The 23,910-nt window shown below is 38.1% G+C and overlaps 1 protein-coding gene across 9 annotated transcripts in view; it reads left to right on the top strand.

Moving 5' to 3' along the window:
- The window catches only part of LOC111270312 (solute carrier family 71 member 1), a 37,844-nt gene that overhangs the window by 9,675 nt on the left and 4,259 nt on the right, over positions 1–23,910 (top strand). For 8 of the 9 annotated variants that reach the window (XM_022850470.2, XM_022850468.2, XM_022850464.2 and 5 more), the window contains 6 exons: positions 2,221–2,316; positions 3,681–3,871; positions 11,053–11,389; positions 11,806–12,104; positions 19,222–19,343; positions 22,667–22,836. In XM_022850470.2, the coding sequence (XP_022706205.1) occupies positions 2,221–2,316; positions 3,681–3,871; positions 11,053–11,389; positions 11,806–12,104; positions 19,222–19,343; positions 22,667–22,836 (1,215 nt within the window). The remainder of the gene's footprint in view (positions 1–2,220; positions 2,317–3,680; positions 3,872–11,052; positions 11,390–11,805; positions 12,105–19,221; positions 19,344–22,666; positions 22,837–23,910) is intronic. The other variant, XM_022850473.2, reaches the window with a different exon arrangement.

The following is a 23,910-nucleotide window of genomic DNA, read 5'->3' as shown; positions in this document are numbered from 1 at the left end:
TTTGTGTTACCTAAGGTACAACCTTGATGGTGTCAATTTTTTTACACCAGTTAATACATCTCAATGAGTTGTGTAAAAATGTGATATATCCACCTATAGCTCCCAACAGCGTTGAAAAGGAAAAAAACCGAATGTGGTATTTTTTTCGCCAATGGGATAATAAGGTGACTTTTAATTAGCTCTTTTGATGATTCAGCTTTTAATGAGCTAAATAAAAATGCATTATATGTTTATATAGAATATACTTCAGTTTTCGAGTCGAAAATGTTGTTTGAAGCGTAAGAACTTAATTTGATATTGTGTTAAAGGAGAGTTTCTTACGCCGGTCGATAGATCTCGACGAGGTAATTAAACACATCATACATATAATGCGAGATCTAAGCGAAAATAGCCAAAACTATAATGACCGTACCTATCTAACAATTCAGTGAAAATACACTTTTAGACGCTTTCGAGTGGTTTCTTGGAGGGTGTAACAAATGTCAACTGAAAGCGACTAACAAACTTGATTTTCGTGAAAAAAAATCGTTGACCATTTTTATTATAAAAATGTTTCAAAATATGTAAATACTAATCCTGAAGAAACTTAAAAAAAACTTTGGTGACTTCCTAGGAACAGAGTCAACACATCTTCTAGGTTTTATAGAATCATTACGAAATTTATTAGATATTTACTAGGTATTATTATTTACTAGGTATTATAGAATCATTACATCATTTAATTTAAAATGTGCAGTTATTTATTATAGAATAAAAGAAAAATAAGAAACTTTCGAGCCCCGGTGACCTCTTGGGAATAGGGTTAATAGGTTAGCCGATTCTATAATTCGCAATATCTATTGAAGTCGGTCGAAGACCACTTTATTCGCGTACGTTTCCCAGAGGTCAGCCGACAATCAGCCCTATTCACGTGCGTCCGGGAAACCGAAACTGCTACCCAATACTCAAAAATCCTCAAAATCACGTTACAGAAATATACCAAAAATCAGGGTACCACAGGCAAGAGAAATCTTGAGTTGGCTGATCATATTGGCGAACATATTAAAACAAGTTGATGAGTGCAAAAGAATAACTGGTTATATGCACAATGGGAGAACTCTAGGTTTATCTAATAGTTGAGTTAGGCTCAGTGTAATATTAAAGAATTATAGTAGTTAAACAAACAGCAAAATAAATGCGAGGCGACACTTGCAAGCCCATTTAGTTTTTACTATATGTGTGGTGGGCTCTTAATACGGTTAAAAATCTTGAGTACTGTTGACCCCTTCTAAAATGTTTATACTTCACAATTTTTGTGGTTACTCAATATTTATTATTATTTAGTATGTTTTTTTAGCATATAATTCAGAGCTAATTATTCTTATAAGCATATTCTTCTTTAATAAAAGCTCTCACTATAAAACGAAGGTCATTATTTCCGTGACCGTTACTGTTGGTTTTTGGTATAGCATGGGATTTAAGGGCTATCGGATAGTGAACATTTGAGAATGAATGCATTTGAAGACAATTATGGCTAAACGTTGGCCAAAAAAGGAAGGTTCCCAAACAGCGGACAACTATCATATTTAAGGAGGTGCGTTGTTTAAAATCTCCGCCATATTGTCTTGATTTTTCCTTGATTGCGTCTTTCTTGGAAATAATAATAATTCTATAAAAATAAACGATCAATCATTAGTGCGTAAGTACGTATGAAGTAGCATCTCGGTACATTGGGCATGCATACTAGGGCCATGCACACGATCTGATTTAATTTCCCGTCCTCTATATTCTTGTACCTCTTTTTTATTAATATAGTCATCATATTTGCCTTGATTTCCTCTCATCTTTCACGTTGAATGCAATCGGTCTTATTACGTTACTCATCTTCTTCAAATAATTTCTACACTCTCTATATTTCGTTTCTTCTGTGCGAAGCGTAAGATACCTACGAGCTTGCTAATAGCCACTATTAAAATAATAGAAAGAGACTACCAAGCTTTGATAAAGGTGTTTTTATTAGACCAAGCATTGCGTAATCTTGTGCTTGCAGTAATGGGCACACAATAAGCCAAGCAAGACGCACACCTTAAACTCAACACCGCCGAGTTTTTTTTATTTTAAGCAACAATGCGCTGTCTAAAATGTAATTTATGTGTCTACATACTTATTTCTTAACATAGTAATAACTAATAGCGATCAATACCGATGTCAAGTAAGACCCCTTAATAACTTCGTTTACAGGTGTCTGGCATCGGTCAGCCTTCAGTGTACCATGCTGTTATTGTTATTTTCTTCGAGTTCTTCTCGTGGGGATTGCTAACGACCCCGATGATCACTGTAAGTAATTTTCCTGTTGCGAAAAAAGGCATCTCTAGCAAGATTAAACTCAATTTTAGAATATTAATGGGAAGAAGTGTTATTATTTGCAAAAACGATTTAGGTAAGCATTGAGCATTAGAACCAACCGCGTTTAGATTCTAATATAGATGTCAGTCTGACCACAGGAAAAAGCAAATTTTAAAAGCATTTTTTTGATTGAAATTCGTTAAGGAATCGGCTTCAGGTACATAGATAGACATTAAAGATAGCAAAGGTTAATCACTAGCAAAAGCTCTACGATAAATAAGATAAAAATAAAAAATGAAAAAAAACATAAAAAGTATTGTCGACATTAGGATAGCGGAGAGCATGCGGTTAGCATAAAAGACGCAACCTTTTTCCTTTGAAGAACATGCTTGTTTAATACTACTCTTATTCGCTTCGACTTAGGATCTAAACCGACAAGTTCTTTTAAGTTTTAATGAATAGCGGTGAACTAATACATGCCAATAAATGGCTTTTTCTTCGCCCTCTAAATACACTAAATTTTTTGAGTTTAGCTTCCATAAAATGAAAAACATATTTCGCATTAAAATTATGGTAATAATACATAAAAAGTAAGTGGCAACTACATTTTAAACGTGCTGAAATGAAAATCTGACTATTTCTTATGAAATAAAGAGGGGGATTTAGTTCTAGTATGAAGAGTGGGGACGAATAACTTTAAGGTTCAAAATGAGGAGCTTAAGCGGAGCTAAAAAAATGCAAATATCTAAGAATAGCGGTTTACAACGATAATGAACTATAGAGAAGGCCAGTTTCAGAAAATATTAAAAAGAACACGACGTTGAATAAGTAGTCTTGTACAAGATTTCAGGTTCAGAATCAATATTTAAAAAAATACAAAACTTTATTTGAATAATTAGGAAGGAATGGAAGTTTGTAGACGGCTTTCATAGATATATATATATCAAACAGGATTCTAAGGATGTTTATTATTTGCGTGTGTAGACTAAAACCGTCAAGATAATATGATGATGAAAACGGCATGTTTACTGGCTGTAAAAATCGATTTTTACGTTCAGAAATACAAGGATATTCTAGATTGATTACGATGGTTTGTAGTATTCATGTGTAGCACGAGACATATTGAGCCACCTTCCTGAATCAGCCAGTGGGCGTCAATGCGTAACACGTTGCGCTCCTACACTCTAATCAATACGATTGTAGAATCAGTTTTTGTGTCGTGTTAGAATACGAAATATTGGGTAGTTGAAACAAGTTACCGTTTAAATAAACTCTATATGAACCGGAAAAATCACAATCAATGCTTTGCAGAACATCAGTATGTAAAAAATAAAAAGCTGATTCATTTATTTCAGGTATTGAACGATACATTTCCTGACCACACATTTCTGATGAATGGCCTAATCGTAGGCATAAAAGGCCTATTGTCGTTTCTAAGCGCTCCGCTCATCGGCGCTCTTTCGGACAGTCTCGGCAGAAAGTTTTTTTTGCTGATAACCGTCGCCTTCACCTGCGCTCCTATCCCGCTCATGATCATTAACACATGGTTCGTTGCTAATTTGCGTACATTGTTACCGCCAATAAAAGTAATAAAATACGTATGATTTATACGTGCGATAGAGTACAGGAATATTGATGAGTTTACACATTATATTATTATTCTTGTACTTGTTTTGTAAGCATTGAAAATTTTTAAGGTTTGGATATCGCAGTTGAAGGACATGCAAAATGCATACCTGCATTCCATTTACTTTACAAAACAATTTTGCTTAGGCCTTATTCTTAAAACATAACAATACATATTTGAGCTCAAACCGATTTACTGCGCTCAACTCGCGGTATTGTTATAGGATATACTACCGTCCGTTAAAATAATAGTTTTTGATACTACAGTGCAATGAAGTTGATTCGAGCATTATCTAGATCAGAGTCGCGAGAAGACAGAATCTGAAAAGAGCTAAAAAAGTACTTCTATTACCGCAGAACAATCTGTAAATGGACCACTTGAATGCGCTGCGTAGCACTTACGATGTAGGCTAGCAGGGCACGCCAGTAATGCTAGCATCATTTGTCATCTTGTTTTAAGCATCGCCGATACCCTTTGAAATGTTGACCTTCCATAGAAAAGGCGATGGAAAGAACTAACAATATTTTCGTAAAAATTACACCTGAATAAAGTTCCGGTTATGGCTGAGGCGATAGGGAAGTCGGTAAACCGGCTTTGCACGTGTCCCGTGTTCACGCAAAAATCTTTTACTAAGACCTCTCTCACAAAAGAAAGAACCTTTGGAGTGCGCAATCCATGTACTAGTCACAAATTTGTTAACATTCAGTTCTACTAGAGTATAGGAAAAGCGAAAAATGCGTAAGCGAGAGAGTGACCTGAAATCAGTTAAACATACAGGCACGAATGATACGAAGAATATGAACTTGTGAACGAAAAATGACGGCCACAACTTAAAAGATCGGGTTATTAGAGGTTTGCCAAAGAAGACAGAGATGTCTTTTAGGGAAAATAAATTCCACCAATGACAGCCGGGCGGACACAAGTGCAGCATGTATGGTTAGTACGTCAAGCTCGCACATCTCAAAGCTTCCGCAACAGCGTTTTAAGAATTTCAAAAGCTGAAAATTGTGAGGTACTTTGAATCGATGGTCGACCAACGGAAAGCTTTTAAAACTCAAATATTCCACGAAGTTCATTATGCCGGCAACTGATCGTCAATTGGTCCTTGCGTGACAAGTACGCAATTGGAGTAAGTGGACTGAAAACCATCAAGCGTACCGAAGAATACTGGCTTATTGATAATAAACTATATTTTAAGTAGTATGTTCTACCATACTTTAGGGTGATACCGACTGTCATGCCAGCTAATACAGAAGTCTGTCTCCTAACGGCTTACGACGCGCTTATCATTTAAGTTGTAACGTTAAAAAGCTCGACGAATTTCCGAAAACTCAGAAGTACCAAGGTTCCCAAAGAAAGGCTGCAGCCTTTTGTCCGGGGGATCTGATTCAGTTGTGGTTGAAAGTCCAAAGTCAATGCTGATGCAAAAATACAGAAATCGGAGGTCGAACTTTGTAATTTAAAAGCCTTGCTTCTATCTGTTTTAAAGTATATAATGTTGATTTCTCTTTTTACAGAGCTTTTACAGATTTGCTTCTGCGTTATGCGTTCCATGCTGCTCTGCTTAGTCTATTTTTTAGTATGTTTGTATCTTTTGACCTTGTATACACCACAATATATTAGGTGGTTGAAGAGCTATTGGCTGTTTTAAAGCTAGAATTGAAGCAAATATATTTTCTTGATTTTAAAATAATAAACTACATATGCACCACTTTGAGCGATGACTTTTTGTGTATTTTTTAATCATACTATATTGCTACCACTGTTGGACTTCGGTGGGTTCTTTGCGAAAGTTTGCGACAGGTGATTTTACGCATCCCTCCATAAACTAAATTACTCCATTAAAAAATTTTCAAAGACTGAAATAGATGATACTCTCATGGTGCAAGATCCGAGCCATACGATGAATGAATTGAAATTTTCCGTGGAAGTCCCCTAAATTTCTTCGGGCAGTTGTCTGGCACTACTGTAATGTAGGGCGACGTTATTTCCGTGCGGCTTCCGGTCGATTTTTTCAGTGGTTTATTGTAGTCTTGTTAGCCGTTTCTAGCAAAGGTCCGAATCAATAATTTTGCTAGAAGGCAATAAAACACAATTTCCTTTCAATCCAATACATGGCATTACCCTACTCGACGTCAATTCGGGCAGTTTACAGATTGTGGAGCGCATTTTTTTTATTTGCGCGGAATTGTCATGTGTGGTTCATTTTTTTATCATCCGTGATGAACCGTTTTAGAAGTGGCTACATCTCGCTGCGTTCCTGCGGAGTTTTGCCAATGGAAATACAAATTCGTTTTCGTCAATTTGCGCAGCGCCCAAACATCAAGTTTTTTTTTTTATGTAACTAACTTTTTTCCAAATGGTTTAAAGCTTTTTATTTGTGAATGTTTCCTTGACGAAATCTTGGTGTCCGCCTTGCTTAACTTTCACGATGATTTCCTTGAAGTCTGCAAAGGCATTGTACACTACACGGTAGGTATATTTTACTTCCCAGGATCTTCCACATCATTTTGTAGAAGAACAGAACGATTGAGTTTCTGTCCGTTGCCCTGCCTTTTAGACTCTCATTAGGAGTCCGTACGCAAGAGGTCAGTAATGTTGTAATTAAGGGTAACTTTGGCCTCTCGCATGAAATTGGGCAAGGTACCACCCGACGCGTATTGCGTGAATATCTCAGCTCAAGCTTACAGGTTATGCAAAGTGATGTACGTTTGCAGCATAGACTGAACAGCAATGCAACCCAGAAATTACCGGGTAATATCTAAGTGGTGTAAATTTCGCCCACTATGGCTACGGCCTACGCTTGGGCCAATGCGTCGCGGCTTCGTACGACCTTCGAGCTAAATCACAGCACTTTGTGGCTTGTTTGGACCACCACGTACATGGCTGGCTCGGATAATACGGAAGTTTATACCCTGTGCCACTGCTTCACCTTTACTGGGTCCGCGGTCTTCATTTAACCGAGGTCGTGCGAATGCTCTAAGTCAGTAGGCGCAGCCACAGTAAAGAGATTGTCATTCTTACAGATTCCTTTGATGTTCTTCAAAAAAAAAGTCCTAAAGACGCAAGGTAGATATAGTTGGTCTGCTTGGAAAATTTTCCTTGGATTAAAGTATAGAAGTCTTGCTCTCACCGTTTTGTGCTAGCAACACACTCCCATGATAGCCTTTGAGTGGCTGGGCCTTGAACTACTGTCATTTAGCTAGAATCGCTGCAAAGCGGCCTTGCTCATTACCAGGACCCGCATACCCAATTCTGAGACAAGTAGCAGAAGACGAAGACATCACGGAAGGCTTACGTTGCAAAAGTTTGAGGATGACACCAGGGTGTTAAAAATGGTCTAGACGCTTACGCCTATATTGCTCCGTTAGCGTAGACACACTATTAAGCAGAGACATGGCCCTTGTGCTGAAGCATCTTAAGAACGTCAACCAAATCTGAACGCAAGAGGTAAACGGTTGTATACTGAAAAGCACATTTCGGTAGTGCGTCCGGACGTAAACATACGGGTAGTGGGTACAATATTAATAATAATGTTATTAATTTCAAGTGAATCTGATCAAGACCGGTGTATAAAAAACTGCCTGATACCTGATAAATCGCAGCAAGCCAATCGCTGTCTTATTGACAAACTTATAGTTTTCACCAATTGCTGTCAATAACAAAGCTGCAATTGACATACTATAATTTGTTCAGGATTAGACGGACCCTTATATACTCGTCAACCACATTTACCAAAAAAGTAATAATATTATGTATTACGCACAAAAATTACGGTATAATACATGCCTTATTGCTGAAACTGCGTCTGAACGAAAATAGAGATTTGAATGAAATTCTCAGCGTGTGCTGAACTACCATTCTTAACCGTGGGGTTTATTCTATATAATTACTATTGACCTCGGTTGCGCTTCGATTTAAAGATGATTAATGATAGGAACCTAAAGCACTCATTAGTCATTTTTAAGATATTAGTTCCTTAATCCGTTAATAAGTGCATCAAGCAATATTGCTAGACGTAATATAGTTAAAGCATCATATATATGCATTCTCATATAAAATATTCTAGCGGATTTAAATTGGGAGTAAAGTAGGCGAAAGATCCCAAAAATGCAAGGCTTCAAAAAGGCTAAAAAGCCTAGAAGATGCAAAAAAGTGTAAAGGTCTGACAAAGATTAACCGTTGGAGCTTATCTAAATGATGCAACTGGAAATTCCAGAATAATCAAAAGTGCTATTTTGAACCATTTCGATAAACTTTCGAGCTTTTTATATCGAACCCCATTAAGATCTTGCGGCTTGCCTCATGCAACTCCTTATGTAAAAACCTGAACCACTTAAAAGCTGTTTTCAAAAACTCATTTTACAAATTCGCAAATATTTTTTTAGTAGTTCCCCCGAAGCGATCCGGAAAGTTGACTCGTTAAGCTTTCGCTCAAAAATAAAAAAAATGTTGAATTCTGGGCCAGAAAAGCGAAAAATATAATCCAAAGCCTAAAAAATAAAAGTCCGAAATACAAAAAGGTCGCAAATAATTAAGAAGTTCCCTACGTGCATGACTTTAAGGCTGATAGAGGACCTCATTTGTGAAACGGTTTAATATCTGCATATAGATTGTATATTGCATATATCATATTGAATAGAATTGTTGCACGATTCCTGTTGTAGATCTTGCATGCTGACGCAGACTCTGCCCGGATATTTCAAAAGCCAAAAATAACTAAACACGGCATAGGCCGTTGGTTTTATAATTTCAATGCGGTTCGTCTGGCATAGTGACATGAAGTAAAGCTGACCTTCGCTTATATTATATAAATAAAGCTAATACCTCTGTCGTAACGTTTCTAGAAAAAAAAAAATCTTTTAATATCAAAAATCACCGAATTGCTCAGAAAGCCATTTCTGATACACCTGCATTTTCAGATATAAATGGGCTAACTCTATTTTTAATTTTATCCTTATTTTTTAATTTTTTTTCGTATGTAGCATACTTGGGCGTAGTTTACGTCCCAATCTAAAGCTGTAATCGTGGTGAATAGTGGCAATGTTAAATTAACATGATTACTATTAATTTCCTTTTTAGTGCATGCAAAAAAGGTTTGTCTAAATATAGATTTCTATTTAGATATGGGCTTATAACTAGATCATTGGAAAAATCTGGATTTAAATGCGCTCACCTATATATACATTCGAATATAACCTTTAAAGAATTTCCATGCATTATCTGCTTTTATGAACGCGATTGATAAGAATTCTAAGACAGCCTTAATTTCTATCTTTCCAATAGGTAGAGAGATACAAGGCATGTTTTGCACGTCTCTGTCTTCTAGTGTTCAAATAGAAATATGTTTCTTAAAGAGTGTTCTCGTAGGGATTAAACTAGAGCACTTTTGCCTTATTATCTTTTAGGATTTGAAAAATGGCTCAAAACAGTTTTTTTTCGGAGGTATCTTTAAACTACTTTTAGCGGGTTGGTCCCGTTGAGGTATTCCGTTTTGTATGGTTCCTTTTCTTGTAATGCAAAGAAAAATAGCATTAGCAACAGTATGACAACAACAGATTTACGAGCACTGTTGCTGAAGAAATGGTCTATTGAGTGGACGTCATGGTAAAATAAACTTTAAAAGTTACTTCTTAATTAAATTGTGGTGTCTCTAGAATTAGCTCGTCGATGAGATTTTGCAAGAGCATTTCAAATTAGAAAACTCTGTGCTAGATGAGTCTCGCAACTGCTCACAGTGGAGAAGTACAGCATATCTAGCGGTACCCACAAATGCTGGCTAAATTGTAATGATGGTCGCGGTGTGCTACGGATATAGTAGCAAATGACGAGTCATGGACTCAATTAAAGAAGGCACTAAGTGGCTATTAAAGTCTTCAAAGAAAACAACCCGCCGTTACAACAGATATAGAAGGAATCATGAGCAGACAGATAATCGCAATTGTAGAAGTCGTGCAGTAACAATCCTACATGCGAAATAAAGATCAGTCACTACTTACTAATGCACACCAGCTTGTTTGCCGAGGGTGCTAGACTTGCCTGAAGAGAGAGGATCAAAGACAGACCCCTGGGGCGACCATTCAACCACTCATCTCAACGAACTGCAAAATCACACTGCAAACCTAAATACGGCATTTCTATTAGGTTGGTACACACAGTTTCTGTTTTAGTTAATTGGTTCCCTCTTTTTAATCATTCGTTTGCTAATAATTCTGTAACAAATTCATTGACGATTGTCGTGCTAATGAAGTCGGGGTATAAAGATTGGTATGTCGGGTGGCAGAGAACAGATTTTCGACATTTTTACATTTTGGACCTTTCACGAGCTGCAAAAAATGATGCGAAAGTTACCCAGAATATTTGTTCTGCGTACAGTGAGGAACCTACAATTATTAGATTTGGCCTTATTTAATGATTACTTTATTTCATGCATTTTGAAAGGTCGAGTGGAATGCGCTCTTTAGGTCATTTTTAAGTTGTATTCTTAGCTATCTAGTTGTTGTTGTAAATTCCACATATTCTAGATTGGTTCGGAAAGTTTTCGGTGATTTTGGTGGAAGATGAGTAAAAATTAACGAGAATATTGTTTTTTGTCCATAAACATACCTATCTTTGAAGTCCTAACTCAAAACAAAGTTTTGTGATTCGAACAAAAAGGTGACCGTGAGTCTCCTGCGCCAACACAGAGGTTGGAAACGCTTTATAACACTGGCTATTAGCAAAGTCAAAGCGAGGAAAACTCAATAGACAAGAAAGGACATTATTACTTTTGAACAAATATAATAGTCTTGCTCAAGCCCTTTGTGATTTTATTATATTTGCAATGATTGAGGTCTAACAAGAAAAGTGTTCTTCGGTGTTTTTAGGGGTATAAAAAAGAGATGATGATTGTCTCAATGGCATAGGCACGTAAATTTCTTTTGCATCGAATCACCGAAAGAGCACTTTAAGGATAGGCAGTAAACAATGATCGACGATTGATGTTTTCGTTTCAGAAATTTCGGCGGCGACCTGCTATATATAACGCGCTAGCGGCAGAAATGATGAGGTAAACTTCACAGCAACTACTGAAAGAATGTAACACTCACTGCTCATTTCAGGTGGTATTTCGCTATGATTTCTCTGTCAGGGATGTTTGCTGTCACCTTTTCGGTCGCGTTTGCCTACGTGGCAGACGTTACAACAGAGGAAGAGCGATCTACGGCGTACGGGCTGGTCTCGGCAACTTTCGCGGCTTCAATGGTGATCTCACCCGCGCTAGGCGCGTACTTAGCGCGATTGTATTCACGCAACCTTGTCGTTATATTAGCAACGTTGATCGCAGTAACAGATGTACTCTTCATTTTATTTTGTGTTCCTGAATCAATGCCTGAAACAATGCGTGCTAAAATATCGTGGACTACAACACTTTCTTGGAAAAAAGCCGACCCATTCAATGTACGTTGTTGCATTATATTATTGCGGCTCTTACGTTTACTTCAAACCAGATTTTTAAAACCTTAGTTTACAGAAACCAGCGCTATTAATATTTATACTCTTACACAAGGTCATACAATGTAGTGCTAACACTAGATTGCAGCTAATTAATAACATCACTAGTTTTTTAAAATCAAACAGACTCATTTACTCACCTTTGTCAGATAGATATTTCTTATGCCCCTAATTACGTAGTTCATGAAGTGCCCGGAACGCACTTTGAGTTACTAATGATAGAGAATAATATGTTCTATCTGTGGATCTTGATAAAACTGTTTTCCCCCATATTTTGCCCCTCCTACCCAACGATGACATAGAAATATAGTATATGAATTAAATATAACAACTTACATTGTATTCTGTAACGTCTGTTACAGTCGTTGCGTCGAGTTGGCAAGGACCAAATGATTCTTTTGCTCTGTATGGCCGTACTGCTTTCGTACCTGCCAGAAGCGGGACAATACTCGTGTTTCTTTGTTTATCTACAGCTGGTGATTGGCTTCAGCCCTGATGAAGTTGCGTTATTTATCGCCGTAGTCGGCGTTCTATCCGTTGTAGCACAGACACTCGTGCTTGCCGTTATGATGAAGGTTGTCGGAGATAAACGAACGATCATGGTGGGACTTCTCTTTGAGATGCTACAACTTCTCTGGTACGGTTTCGGCTCCGAACGATGGTGAGTCAGGCTTTAATGTCCTACTTCGCTCAGCATACGTATATTTTATAAACACTGGCTTTAGCGCTGGATATTATAGCTCTAGTATTAATCCTTTTTCACTTTTAAGTGACTAGAACGGCCAGTGAGTGAACCGATAATATGTTGGGCTGTTTAACATGCATTGAGAGCTGCTCACGCCAGATTGCTTGGTACATGGGTTACCCTACCTGTAACGCTTTCAGCAGTTTCGACTCAGTTTAAATGATGTCTCATTAAGGACCTGCCTCGGTGTTTTTTATCTCACTTTCATCCAGTCGGCAATCACTTTTAGTATATTTATACGTTCAAAAGCGCACAAGCTGTCACAAAGGTTTTGAGTAGTAGTAATCATGGATTTCGTAAAGTACCAGAAGGACTCGTAATTGCTAGTTTGTAAGCATTGTCTAGTAATATGCTCAAAAGGGCAGAAAGTAAGACCGATTTGATCCTAACAAAATTCAAAATTAACCTAACACCCTTACAGTTGATATACCGCACCTGGAGAAGCGTTGAAGGAACTGTAGACGATAGTGAAAGTTAGTCGTTAAAGGAGAGGTGCCTAGCCTTGACAAAAGATGTACAAGTTGATTTTCGCTTTGATACTGATTACAGGATTATGAAGAGGGAATCTGACGGGATGTCAGGGATTTTGGTGAAGCTGGAACGGTTGGAAATTTAAATATTGGTTTACTATTAGGTTGTAACACGAGTATAGACCGTTTTTGTTCTTTTCTCCGTGTTCTATTTTACTGTTCGTGCAGTTCTAGGTGGCGCACAAAAGCGCTTTCTCTCCTGTACAAGACTTTTGTGACGTCATTGTACAGTGAACGGAATTTTATGTTTTAGCTCAAAATATTGGTTGGAAAATGAGAAAAAAACGTCGAATACATAATAAATTAGTTTGCTGCTAAAATCCAAGTAAAACGCTCAGGTTTTTTTACTAGAAAAAAAGATGGCCTTCTGTTACAGGACAGTAGAATGGACCTTCAGGCAGCGCTGCCGTTTCTCTTATACGTTTCATTACCGAATTTCGCTAACACTCCATGCCATGTCACAAGTGTTGTAAGCAAAGTATGTTCGTTTTCATCTAAATGACGTATCGCGCTTTTGATCGACACAAACATATCCATAATGCCATGCGACTTCAGAGATCTCCATGGTTAATGAACGTCTGAAGTTAGGCAAACAATATTCCGAAAAATGTTTTGTGTACGGTTGTGGTGTAGAGCCGATGTCCTTAATCTTACCCATTATAATTATGAATCTTATAAGTTACTAAATAAATGTGGATTATCAAGTTATAAGTATGAATTATTAAATCTGACTTCTACTATGTTTTTTTTAATCATGATTATCAGTTAGACGATGGCAGATTACCAATGCAGCATCCTCAATCCATTTACCAGTTTCTTTGATTATAAAGCGGCCAATGTAAATTTTATAGATAATTATTGCAATGCAATGACAACTAGTTACACGTTGCGTCCAATCGGTAGAATGTATGACGCTAGTTTAAAACAGGCGTATATAACCCTACAGTGCTAAGTTACACTACAACAGCATTAGGACAACATTATCAAACCAAACAAATAATTTTTACACAGCTTTTAAAAAGTATAGCTTGACGGACAGCGCTTCGCATAAAATGCCTGTTCGCAAAGGTTGTCATATATATGCGAATGGTTCGATCTCATCGCATACGGCACTCAAGGATCCGAATAAAATTCCATTTCGTAAACAGACAACTTCTATGTATATCATTGTTAATTTTCCCTTGTTGATATTCACAAAAGTATAGTTGCGAGATGTATTCTTGATATCAACGTTCTGGCAGGCTGCAGAACCGCAGACTAAAGCTAGTCAGATCGGACATCCATCTGGCACCGCTCCATTGGTTCCGAAATGATTGAACGCCGTGAAACTATATAGTGGTTAGTCGGTCCACAATGGAGGAAATGGGCTGGCGTCAGGGCGGAAAACTTTATCAAGGTACGCAACCTGACGATCGCTGATTATGGTAACAAACCACAAACAGATGTATAAATCCGCTCTTTGAAGCTAACAGATTTACGACGGAGAGCTTTCTATGGGTGCCGTCTTTACTCGATTAAAAATGTGTTCATAGAATTTTTTTTACCAGGATATGGTTTGCTATGGCTGCAGCTTCCGGGATTCAGAGTCATGTACCGAGTTAAACCGAAGTTTTGTATCATTAACGACCATCGACGCTTAGCCAAGTAGGTCTACAGGGCACAAGTTCCAGTTATACGGTTGTGTATTCATACAAGTGAACAAGGTGATATATGTTTTCGTTGACGCCTTTCGTAAACGTATATCAAAAAAAGTCATCAAAGTCAAATTCTGTGAACCCAAACAGTATAATGAACGACACACGCCCCGACGGGAACAGTAGTTGCTGGTTTTGTGACATTTGTTAATTGACAGGTTTAAGAACTCGAATGATTCAAGAGTGGCGCTGAAGAGTCGACAACACCACGCTAACCGCCAAATGAGCATTGGTCAGATGGAGATGTTGCACAAGAACGCCAGATACGCAAAATTTCGCTGGCTTCATTATAAGGCTCATCCCGTCGTAGCTAAAGTGCGAGCCTTCTATTAGCTGTGTTTTCGTCCTTAGCAATCCATTCTTGACGACGAACAAAATAAATGCCGCAAGTGCCGATGAAGGATTCTTGTGTTCATCAAATAATTCAGTTCAGCCCAGTTAATAATGGTCTATGCCAGTAGCAGGCAAAGAACGTCACGATAACGCTGGCATGTGGGGCAACCCAAGCGTTTTCAACTACTGAGGTGACTAAGAGGCTTTAGAATGGTGGCGGTCGAGACACAAAGAACAATTGTGGGAAGTGCAGGAGGACTTACAGAACCGATCACATTCAGCCAACGGAAACCAGTACGATTTTAATCACCATTCAGAAGTATGCTTGACTTGAGGAACCGAAATTCGGTGCGTAGTCCAGTCAGCAATTTTCCAGACTCATGAAACCACTTGCTTACAGGCGACAACTTCTACATCTCAGCGACATAACCAAAACAAGGAACGTCTACTGGGGCGGCGAAATTGGAAGACGCGGTCCAGCTTGGTTAGCAGTTTCTCGAGAAAATACAATCGCCTTATTGTTTAGACATTGCTCAACTCATATGTAAGCAAATTTTCGCTGGCACTAATCAGTGGACCATTTACAGACAGGCCACTGTAGCGTATGCAGTCAGCAGAAGCATCAGCAAGGATATAAAAGTGATTCGTTGTAATCTCCTTAGTGATCGTACTGGCACGGGACATGCATATCGCTCATTCCCGTGAGTGCTTCAGCTCAAGTACGAATCAAGCTATTGATGAAGTTACCTATGGCTATACGCACCCATAACCATACGTGAGACTAAAATTTCTGAGTGAGCACGCAGTGTGTAAAGCGTGAAAAAAACCTATAAAATCACTAATGTCAAATACTGTAGGGCAAGATTTTTCGTGATACGCGAGAGGTTAGAGCTTTCATTAGCGAGAAACGGGAATGTGAAACTGTTCGATTGTCGGAGATTATATGATTCCAAGTACCTTAAGGATCACACTGTTCACCAGGCTAGCGTGGTTGACGTGCTGCGATCAACTAGATCGTCGGTGATTTCTTATGAATTAATTTTTTATTTGGCTAATTGCATATTAACTTAACCAGTAAGGTATGTAGTACGTTTTAAATTATCATTTCTCAGAGTACGTTCTGTCGAAGTGGAGTATTGCTCTCCCGCTATTAGAACGATTCAAGACTGTAAAAAATTGTTTCGAGTTAAGACGGCACAGTGCAATTCCCGGCTGTTTAATAGTTCAGTAATCGAACGTCGTCTTGACGTCGATGCCGTATCAGAGATGCAAGACTGGATACGTTAGCATTTTCAGTGGACAATAGGACTGTGCACGACTCCTCAGTATTACTTATGGCCAGGGCTTTTGTATATTACACAACGAGACAGTGTGCTATGTTCCAACGTAATGCTCCCCAGCCCACTGTAATCTACCAACCACCTAATGCAACTTCGACAACTAAATCGTTCGTTGAAGACTGAGGAGCGCGCTTGCAGGCAGTACTAGTGCAGACCTGATAGCCTGAAAAGCATCAGCAGTACATTAAACAGAGTGGCTTTAAATTAGAAGCCACGAAACGTAACGTCGATCTAAATGCCATAGTAACTGGCGAACCGAATACGATATTTCTTGAGTCCCGATGCTGCTGTGATTTGCGAATCTTGATTTTGTCAGATCCAACTTGCACGACAATCTTATACTTCGAAACTTTTTGGCGAACGACGCCGTTCAGTATGCGACTTAGCTAGAAACAGTGCCAGACTTAAAGGCTCAAACCAGTTATCCATTTTATTTATGAACCTATTTATATGCTAACCGAGGGGGACAGAAGTGGTTTAGATTTGAGTTTTGAAACCTAAATATACCTCTATCCTCTAACAAGAATGTACTAGCCCCTTCTGCTCAGTACTTCAAGATTGCTTCGAAGAGGTCTTCGAAGCAATGTTAAATAACAGTACTTGGGTTTGCTATGGTAGGAATAATTGATAACCAATTTCTCAAAAAGTTTTGTCACCAGTGGTGCTAATGTCAGTTCTGTTGTTCGATAGGCAGATGCATAAAGGTGCAGTGTTTACAGCCTTTCCCCATTTGGCATTATAGGCCTTCCAAAGCAAGGTACGTCTGTATGATGACAACGCTAGAAGTACGCAAAGCAATTGTTTTACTGACCATCAATCCAACTCTGTTCTCAGAAGTTTACACGACTAGGACAATAAGAAAGTGCCCAAAACTTATTGCCACAAAAGAAACGCGGGTACTTTCTTCTACAAGTTGTTACGAAGGTCACTGTCGGTTATGTGCTGCTTTGCGGAGACCTGCAAAACGAACAGTGACGCTGTTATGTCGCATATTTGAGGTGCTGAAGCCGACGTTACAGTGATGATGAACGAAGCATGAGCTTCATTCAACATCAGTTTGTCTCTAATTTAAGTCCAACGGCTTGAAGACAGCTGCTGAATTGACACCGCTGATGTCGAAACTTCTAACCAAGTGCCAAGACACTTCAAGTAAATAGGTAGGTAGGTAGATACGTAATGACCGCCGTCAATTTATCGGCATCACTCGAAAGTTTTCCCTACTCTGTCCAGTTTTTAGTATGACCTTTGAGTAGCCTAACGGGTCTTTTTCGTAGTATCTGGAGAAACATTAATTGTTTAATGTTAAGCGGCGGTTGTCATTGGCAGATCCGATGGGTAAATCGCGATTTAGGAGAATGGAGCTAAGTTGTAAATGATACTCTTTATGCCCTTACCGTGTTATGTGATCATAGAATAGCTCTGCATGTTAGTGGTGCTATATGAACGGGTGATCGACGACCTTTTTGTGCAGCTCCGTGCAAAACTGAATTTCGTCATAATTACAGGAGCTTCTTGTAGCTAGCTGCTCTTATTTTCGGAGTCAGTCAACGGAGTGTAACTTCGTGGCTGTTGCTTGAGCCAAACGTGGCGGAGTGGGGTAGACGAAAGACATGAAACGCACAGAGACACAGCGCAAGCTGCACAAGCGTAGCACAATATCAACTTGGCTTAATTAAGATATGGACCTTTTTTAGCCAACAATTCTACGTGAGATAGCACGTTTTCTTAGACACTGTCCAAAGGAAGTACAAAAAATATCCTCAATCTGGGCACGTAAGCGCGAGCGACATAGAGCAAGCGAAGCGTGCGCTGCTGGTAGACCTATGATCAAACCGGAGCAAACGATCAGAACACCGGCACAGTGTCGCTCAGATTCTTATAACAAATCACGATTTTAAACATGGCACCATGTGCAACGTCTCTGGGCGCTTGACGGAAGATTACGATTCTTTTAAACTATTGGAGCGTTCAGCTAGGAGAACACACAGGGACGGCCTTTTCGTCATATCCTTTAGCACACTTGTTAGTCATTTAGTATGTCCACCTAGGACGGGCGTACGACATGCCAAGAATACACATTCTCAACTTTTTTTTTTTATAAAGTGTTCAATACAAACATTATATATAATTATATCACGAGCGTGGTAGTTTATACGGCACTTTTGACTGCCAGTCACGTACTCCAACTCTTTCACATATGCGGTATTAATATTGCCTCCCTAGATTTTTTAATTCGTGCTCCTATCACGAAACATTGTTCTTGGTTTCCAAGAACTTATCATGTCGCCCGTATCTCCTTTACTTTGTTTTAACCTTACAGTGTCAACTTAACAAAAGTAAATCCGAGAGATTCCTTTAACAGTAGAAGAGCTAACCCTTCCAACGGGATTTGACGTTCCATCTACCTCAACGTCTTCGAACGGAGCCGCATAACTTTTTCGAGGCCCTTGGGTCGCCTCTATTTTTAATTCAAAGCTTGGCATGCGCTTTAGGTTTCGCTGAAGCCAATCGGACCATACTCATGTACCTACGCAATAGACTGGATTGTTTCTCTAGCAGACGGCTTGGTTTTCTTCTTCTTTTTCTTCTTCTCAGTCATCACCTTCGATGATAAGCAAGGGGAAAAGTTAGATTCGGAACAAGTTATAGCTGTTGAAGCAATGTGCCTCTTCTCTAGACTTGAGCTATTGGTCGAGGTCAGTCCCGAAACCATTCCATATAATAGAAGTAGGTGCCCTTTCATAAAAGCTTTCTAAAAAAAGCGTTTTAAACCAATGACTTTTCTGAATTTAGAACAAGTTATTCTTAAACACTTTTTTTAGCACTTCTCATTAAATCTAGGACTAGACCAGTTTTCTCATAGAAAGCCATTAGTGGGAAGAACCCTTAGTGACTGCTAAGCACCCTAATCGCTATTTGTGTGAAATTTACATAACTTTGTTCCTTATTTGGCTGGGCCATTATTGATGACCAATAATTACGCTCAACTAAGGCTATTTACTATAAATCGTAATATTATTTTAAAGCACACGCTAACCAACTTGGTATGGCATAACTACTGTCATGCTTATATAGACGTGGTGACTATAGTTAATGATGGTAGTGATATGTTCATGGTGCTGCCTGTTTGTTGCAGGATGATTTGGTCGGCCGGTGGTTTGGCGTCCATCTGCTCGATCACATACCCTGCAATCTCATCTTTCGTCTCCACCCATGCCGAACCGAACAAACAAGGTCTCGTACAGGGAATGATCACAGGTGAGTTGAGATCTTATTCCAACAAACAAAGTCGAAAGCTATTTCGTGCTAACAACTGCGGGGCTGTGCTAGCTTTGCTAACTTTGCACCATAAACAACGTTCTACCTAGCTTTGTTTCGAATATGTATTTTATCACAGCCTTAATAAACAGGTAACAGACACCTGGCTACGTCATTTAAAAATCAACTGAACACAGGGTTAGCGTAGAAAAAAGGGAAAATGAATTATGATAGCTAACATAATCAAGCTGAACTGTTGTCTTTCTTTAGGTTTTGAGGGTTGATTTTAGTGATAAGCAGTGATAGCCGCTGGAAATAGCAGATACTTTTGAAGAAACTCGTTAACAATTGCATTAGAAGTACAGGGATGGTCACCTGGTAGGCAGCGACCTTAAACTGACACCAACAAAAAACAATTGGATGTATTTACAAAAATCGCTTTTGATTATAAACCTTATATATTTGAAATTTTACTGAAACACTATATTAATGAAATGGGCTCCTTAGGCTTTCTTCATAGCAGCTATTCGTCTCACCTACTTTGTGGTAGCTTTTTGGCGTACGTCTGGCCGTATTTTTGAAATTGTGGCACGGGTATTATCCTCAAGTTTGGCCTCTGCCCGTGGACTTCTGTAGTGCATCTTGCTTTTTAGGTAGCCTTATAAAAAGTACTCGATTGGAGTGTTATATGACCTGGGGGGTCAGCCGCTAGACATAACCCTCAATGGAGACCAGTCGTTCTCCAAAATGATCCTTAAATAACGCGATTACGTTATATCTGCAAAGGGGAAGGCTATTTGGGGTGTAAAAAGTTCTAGTGGTGAACAGATTTTATAATTTACAGCTAACGTTAATGATTTTTTTAGTCCACGTATCGCATCAAAAAAAAGGTTTTTCTGTGATGTAAACTCCTTCCGTGAACAGCCCGGGAATTCTCGGTCTAGCACAATCGACGGAAGGCAGACAAGCATAAAATAAAAATATTCGTGCCGCCATTTCAGAGATAAAGTCAGATTTACAAGAGAAAGTGGCCAAAATCTGGACAAAACGAATAGCCGTCACAAACAAGCGCAAGGAAATTTTATGGCTATTTCAGTTGAGTAAAATCGTAAATATTATATTATCGAAAAAATATTGTCCGTTTTTCTAGCTAGATGTCATTAAAGTCATACATCTTAGGTCATATAAATCGGTAATGTCGTTTGAGAACTGGAATTTTACAGTAATGGATATGGTAAAATATTGGTAAAATTGTTATAATGTTTTTGCCCTGACTTGTTAAAAAAGTTAATGAAATTACTGTAATCTAACTTTCGCAATAAATTCATCAACATCAAGACCGACACGTAAATAGCAATAACATCGCTAAAGAACAAAACATCTACCATCAAATAATTTGAAACCATTTGAGGAAAGCTGGATAGATAAAGAAGCTTGAGGTTTAGGTGCTACATAAAACAATTTACTCAGTCGTATTTCCATCTGCGAAGCTCTATAGAAACACAACGAAATTTAGCCATTTCTAAGACGGTTAGGCACGAGTAATATAACGTGGAGCACATATATAAATAATATGCGGGGAAGAAGACAAAAAGTGTATGCAACATCCTACATTGCCACCAAAGGAGATGGCACTGCGTGTTTGGTAAGATCGGAAAGGAATTATGGATTATAAACTGCTACCGCCTGGTAGAACAATTGACCCGGACCGCTATCAGCCACTAATACGATTACAACAAGCCAGTGGAAAAAAATCGACCCGCACTAGTGAACACAACAGGCAGTATTTTCAGACAATGTCAAACCACATATCTTTAGCTACCCAGATAAAATTGAAAGACTGGGCAGCAAATCTTATTGCATCTGCCGTCCGGATCTTGTACCATCAGCCTGTCATCTATTTCAGTCTCTGCAGAACGATTTTAATTTAGTTCTAACAAAGGGATGCAAACATCTCTTGCCACAATTATTTTCCAATAAACCACAGAAGTTGTCAAGTAATGGAATGATCACGTTATCAGAAAACGGCAGAACATCATCGTCAAAATGGCGCCTATTTAGTTTACTAATATTATTTTAAAATATAAATAGTAGTTGCTTCAACTTTGGCTTAAAAGTCACGCAATATGTAAAGTTTGTAGAAAGCAAGATTTATGTGAATATATGTAGTTGTTTTTTATTGGCATTATCTTAAGGTCGCTTCCAGCCGGATGGCTATCTCAGCATTTCAAAGGCATTTTCAGTTTGAAATAAATTATGCGTAAAACATAAAAATATTCAGTGTATTATAATTACATATGAATATTCTTCATTAATAAAGTGGATAATATAACATAACTGGTATATAAATGTAACGAACTATCAACCAAAGAAAAACATTATTTACAACTTCAGAGGTCAAAATTTCGGAAAATTGGATTAAACAGATACGTTTCAAGTCATGCCAAAAGTAAACTTAAGTTTTGCACAACCAGCGCGGCCCATTCTCGTCAACTCTTGTTGCACTCGACCAATTAATAAATGAATTACTTTGTCGTCAAAACAATGAGTGAAGGCTTAGTTCAAGGTTCAAAAATGTATGTGTTTTGTAAAGTGGTGGCATCACAAAACGTAGCATATTTTTAAACAACTTGCTGACATTGATACAAAACATTGGTAAATGTAAGACAAGTGGGTAATAAGCTATAATTTCGAACGAGGCTGTATTTGTACTCAATTCCACGTTATGTCAAGAAATCAGGAGTAAACCTAATAGTTCATTAGGATTAGCAATGAATATAGTATATTTTTCCTTACGTGGGAAGATTTTTCGTCTTAGCAATACATTAACAGGAGGAGGGAAACGGTAAGGAGAAGATGCGTAGGTTCCTCATTAACCTTTGCATTAACATGATTTTAAAATGGAACTATTATTATGGTAATTAACCAAAAAAATCTATGGTTTCGCTTAAGTCCATGAAAGGCCATAAATTTATTCAAATGACATTCTACTAAAGAACGTAAGAGCAACTTCTGTGTCTCTATGGATTTCTCTACTATTGGCGAAATACGGAAATAAATATTTAACCTAAGAGTGGAAAATCGAACAAATCGAAACCAGGAAATATTATGTATAGCAGGATATTTTAAGAGCAAACAGTGAAACGTGTAAATTATATTACGTAAGAAGTAGACGATGTTGGCGTAAACTCTGTACTTTATTCATCATTGACCAGCACCAAAATAGTCTTTACTTTTCTCCATTATCATCTAGCATTGAACTGGTGAAGTAAGAGTCTATTATCTTTTCTGTTGAATTACGTGAAAAATTTTATCTTTCGCAGGCATGCGTAGTTTATGTTTGGGCCTGGGCCCCGCTGTCTTCGGCTTCATATTCTATCTGTTCCATGTGAACCTCAACAAGGAATCTAACAAAGGTTCAAACCTCACGCCACACTTCATTAATGGATCCGAGATTATCACTGAAACGCCGGTACCTGTGCGCTCAATAGGGGTCTGTATTTTTTTAGTTAGGTCTAAATATAATTATGTCACCTTACATATTTGCATAGATAAAGTTAACGATCAACGAAATATATAAATAGTAGGTCTTATGTATATAATTAGATTCATGTTTGCCAGAAAATGTTTGCATATTCTGCTCCAGAACATCTTATAAAAATATATCTATTTAACTTCATGTCGGTATCATGATTATTATATACGCGAATTAATTATAAGTGTATATATAATAGCAAAATAAGGTTCTTGGCAGGAAAAAAATTGCCAAGTTATACGTCTCTCGTGTACGCTTTTATGTGGATGGAAATCACATTTATTTTATTATGTTGGACCTTGCACTTTATGGGTACTTATGGATTCAGATTTATAATAAACGCACTCATGCTGACTGATGGATATGTCCGCAAAGCCCAATAACATTAAACCTGTTTAAAAACAAAAGTTCTGGCATCAATCAGAGCAGTAGACTAGATTACTTCAGGTATACTTATTGAAGTCAAATCCTAACCCAAAATTTCTAACCGGACATAAAAACTGTCAAGAAAATATGTGTGTGTATGTGTGTCATTGAGACAAAGTGCAGGGGCAGATCTGAAATGAATTTATATCAAATATTTTTTTAAAAACGTTCCTCTATTTTCAACAATGTAGGTTGATTCAAAAGTTGCGGAATTCGCATTGTTAAGTAGACCCTTGCAGAGGGCCCCTCTCGATACTTGCTGGGTATTTCATGATAAATACTATAGCAGGAAGGCGTGTATTTGGCTCAATCAGGTATTGCCTCTAGCGTATCTTTTTTAACTGCCAGTATTTATCAAAATATCCCAGATCACTTCCACGCTGCAGTCTGCTAAATTATACCACAATGATACCGAACGATCTCAGAGTACCGGTGGAAATATTTTAGCAATACCAAGTGATTGCAACTGTAAAAATATAAGCTGTGTATCGATATAAGATTTCATGGTTGAGAGTCCTGCGCCCTTCCCAAACCGTGGCAGTCAACGTTTATTTGCTATATAAGAGGTGCTACAATCACAATTTGCTGTTATAGTCCAAACGATAT

The sequence above is a fragment of the Varroa jacobsoni genome, unplaced genomic scaffold, assembly GCF_002532875.2.
Source record: "Varroa jacobsoni isolate VJ856 unplaced genomic scaffold, vjacob_1.0 scaffold_1462, whole genome shotgun sequence".
NCBI lineage: Eukaryota > Metazoa > Arthropoda > Arachnida > Mesostigmata > Varroidae > Varroa > Varroa jacobsoni.
The sequence above is the reverse complement of the archived record's forward strand: the minus strand, read 5'-3'. Positions and strand labels throughout refer to the sequence as shown.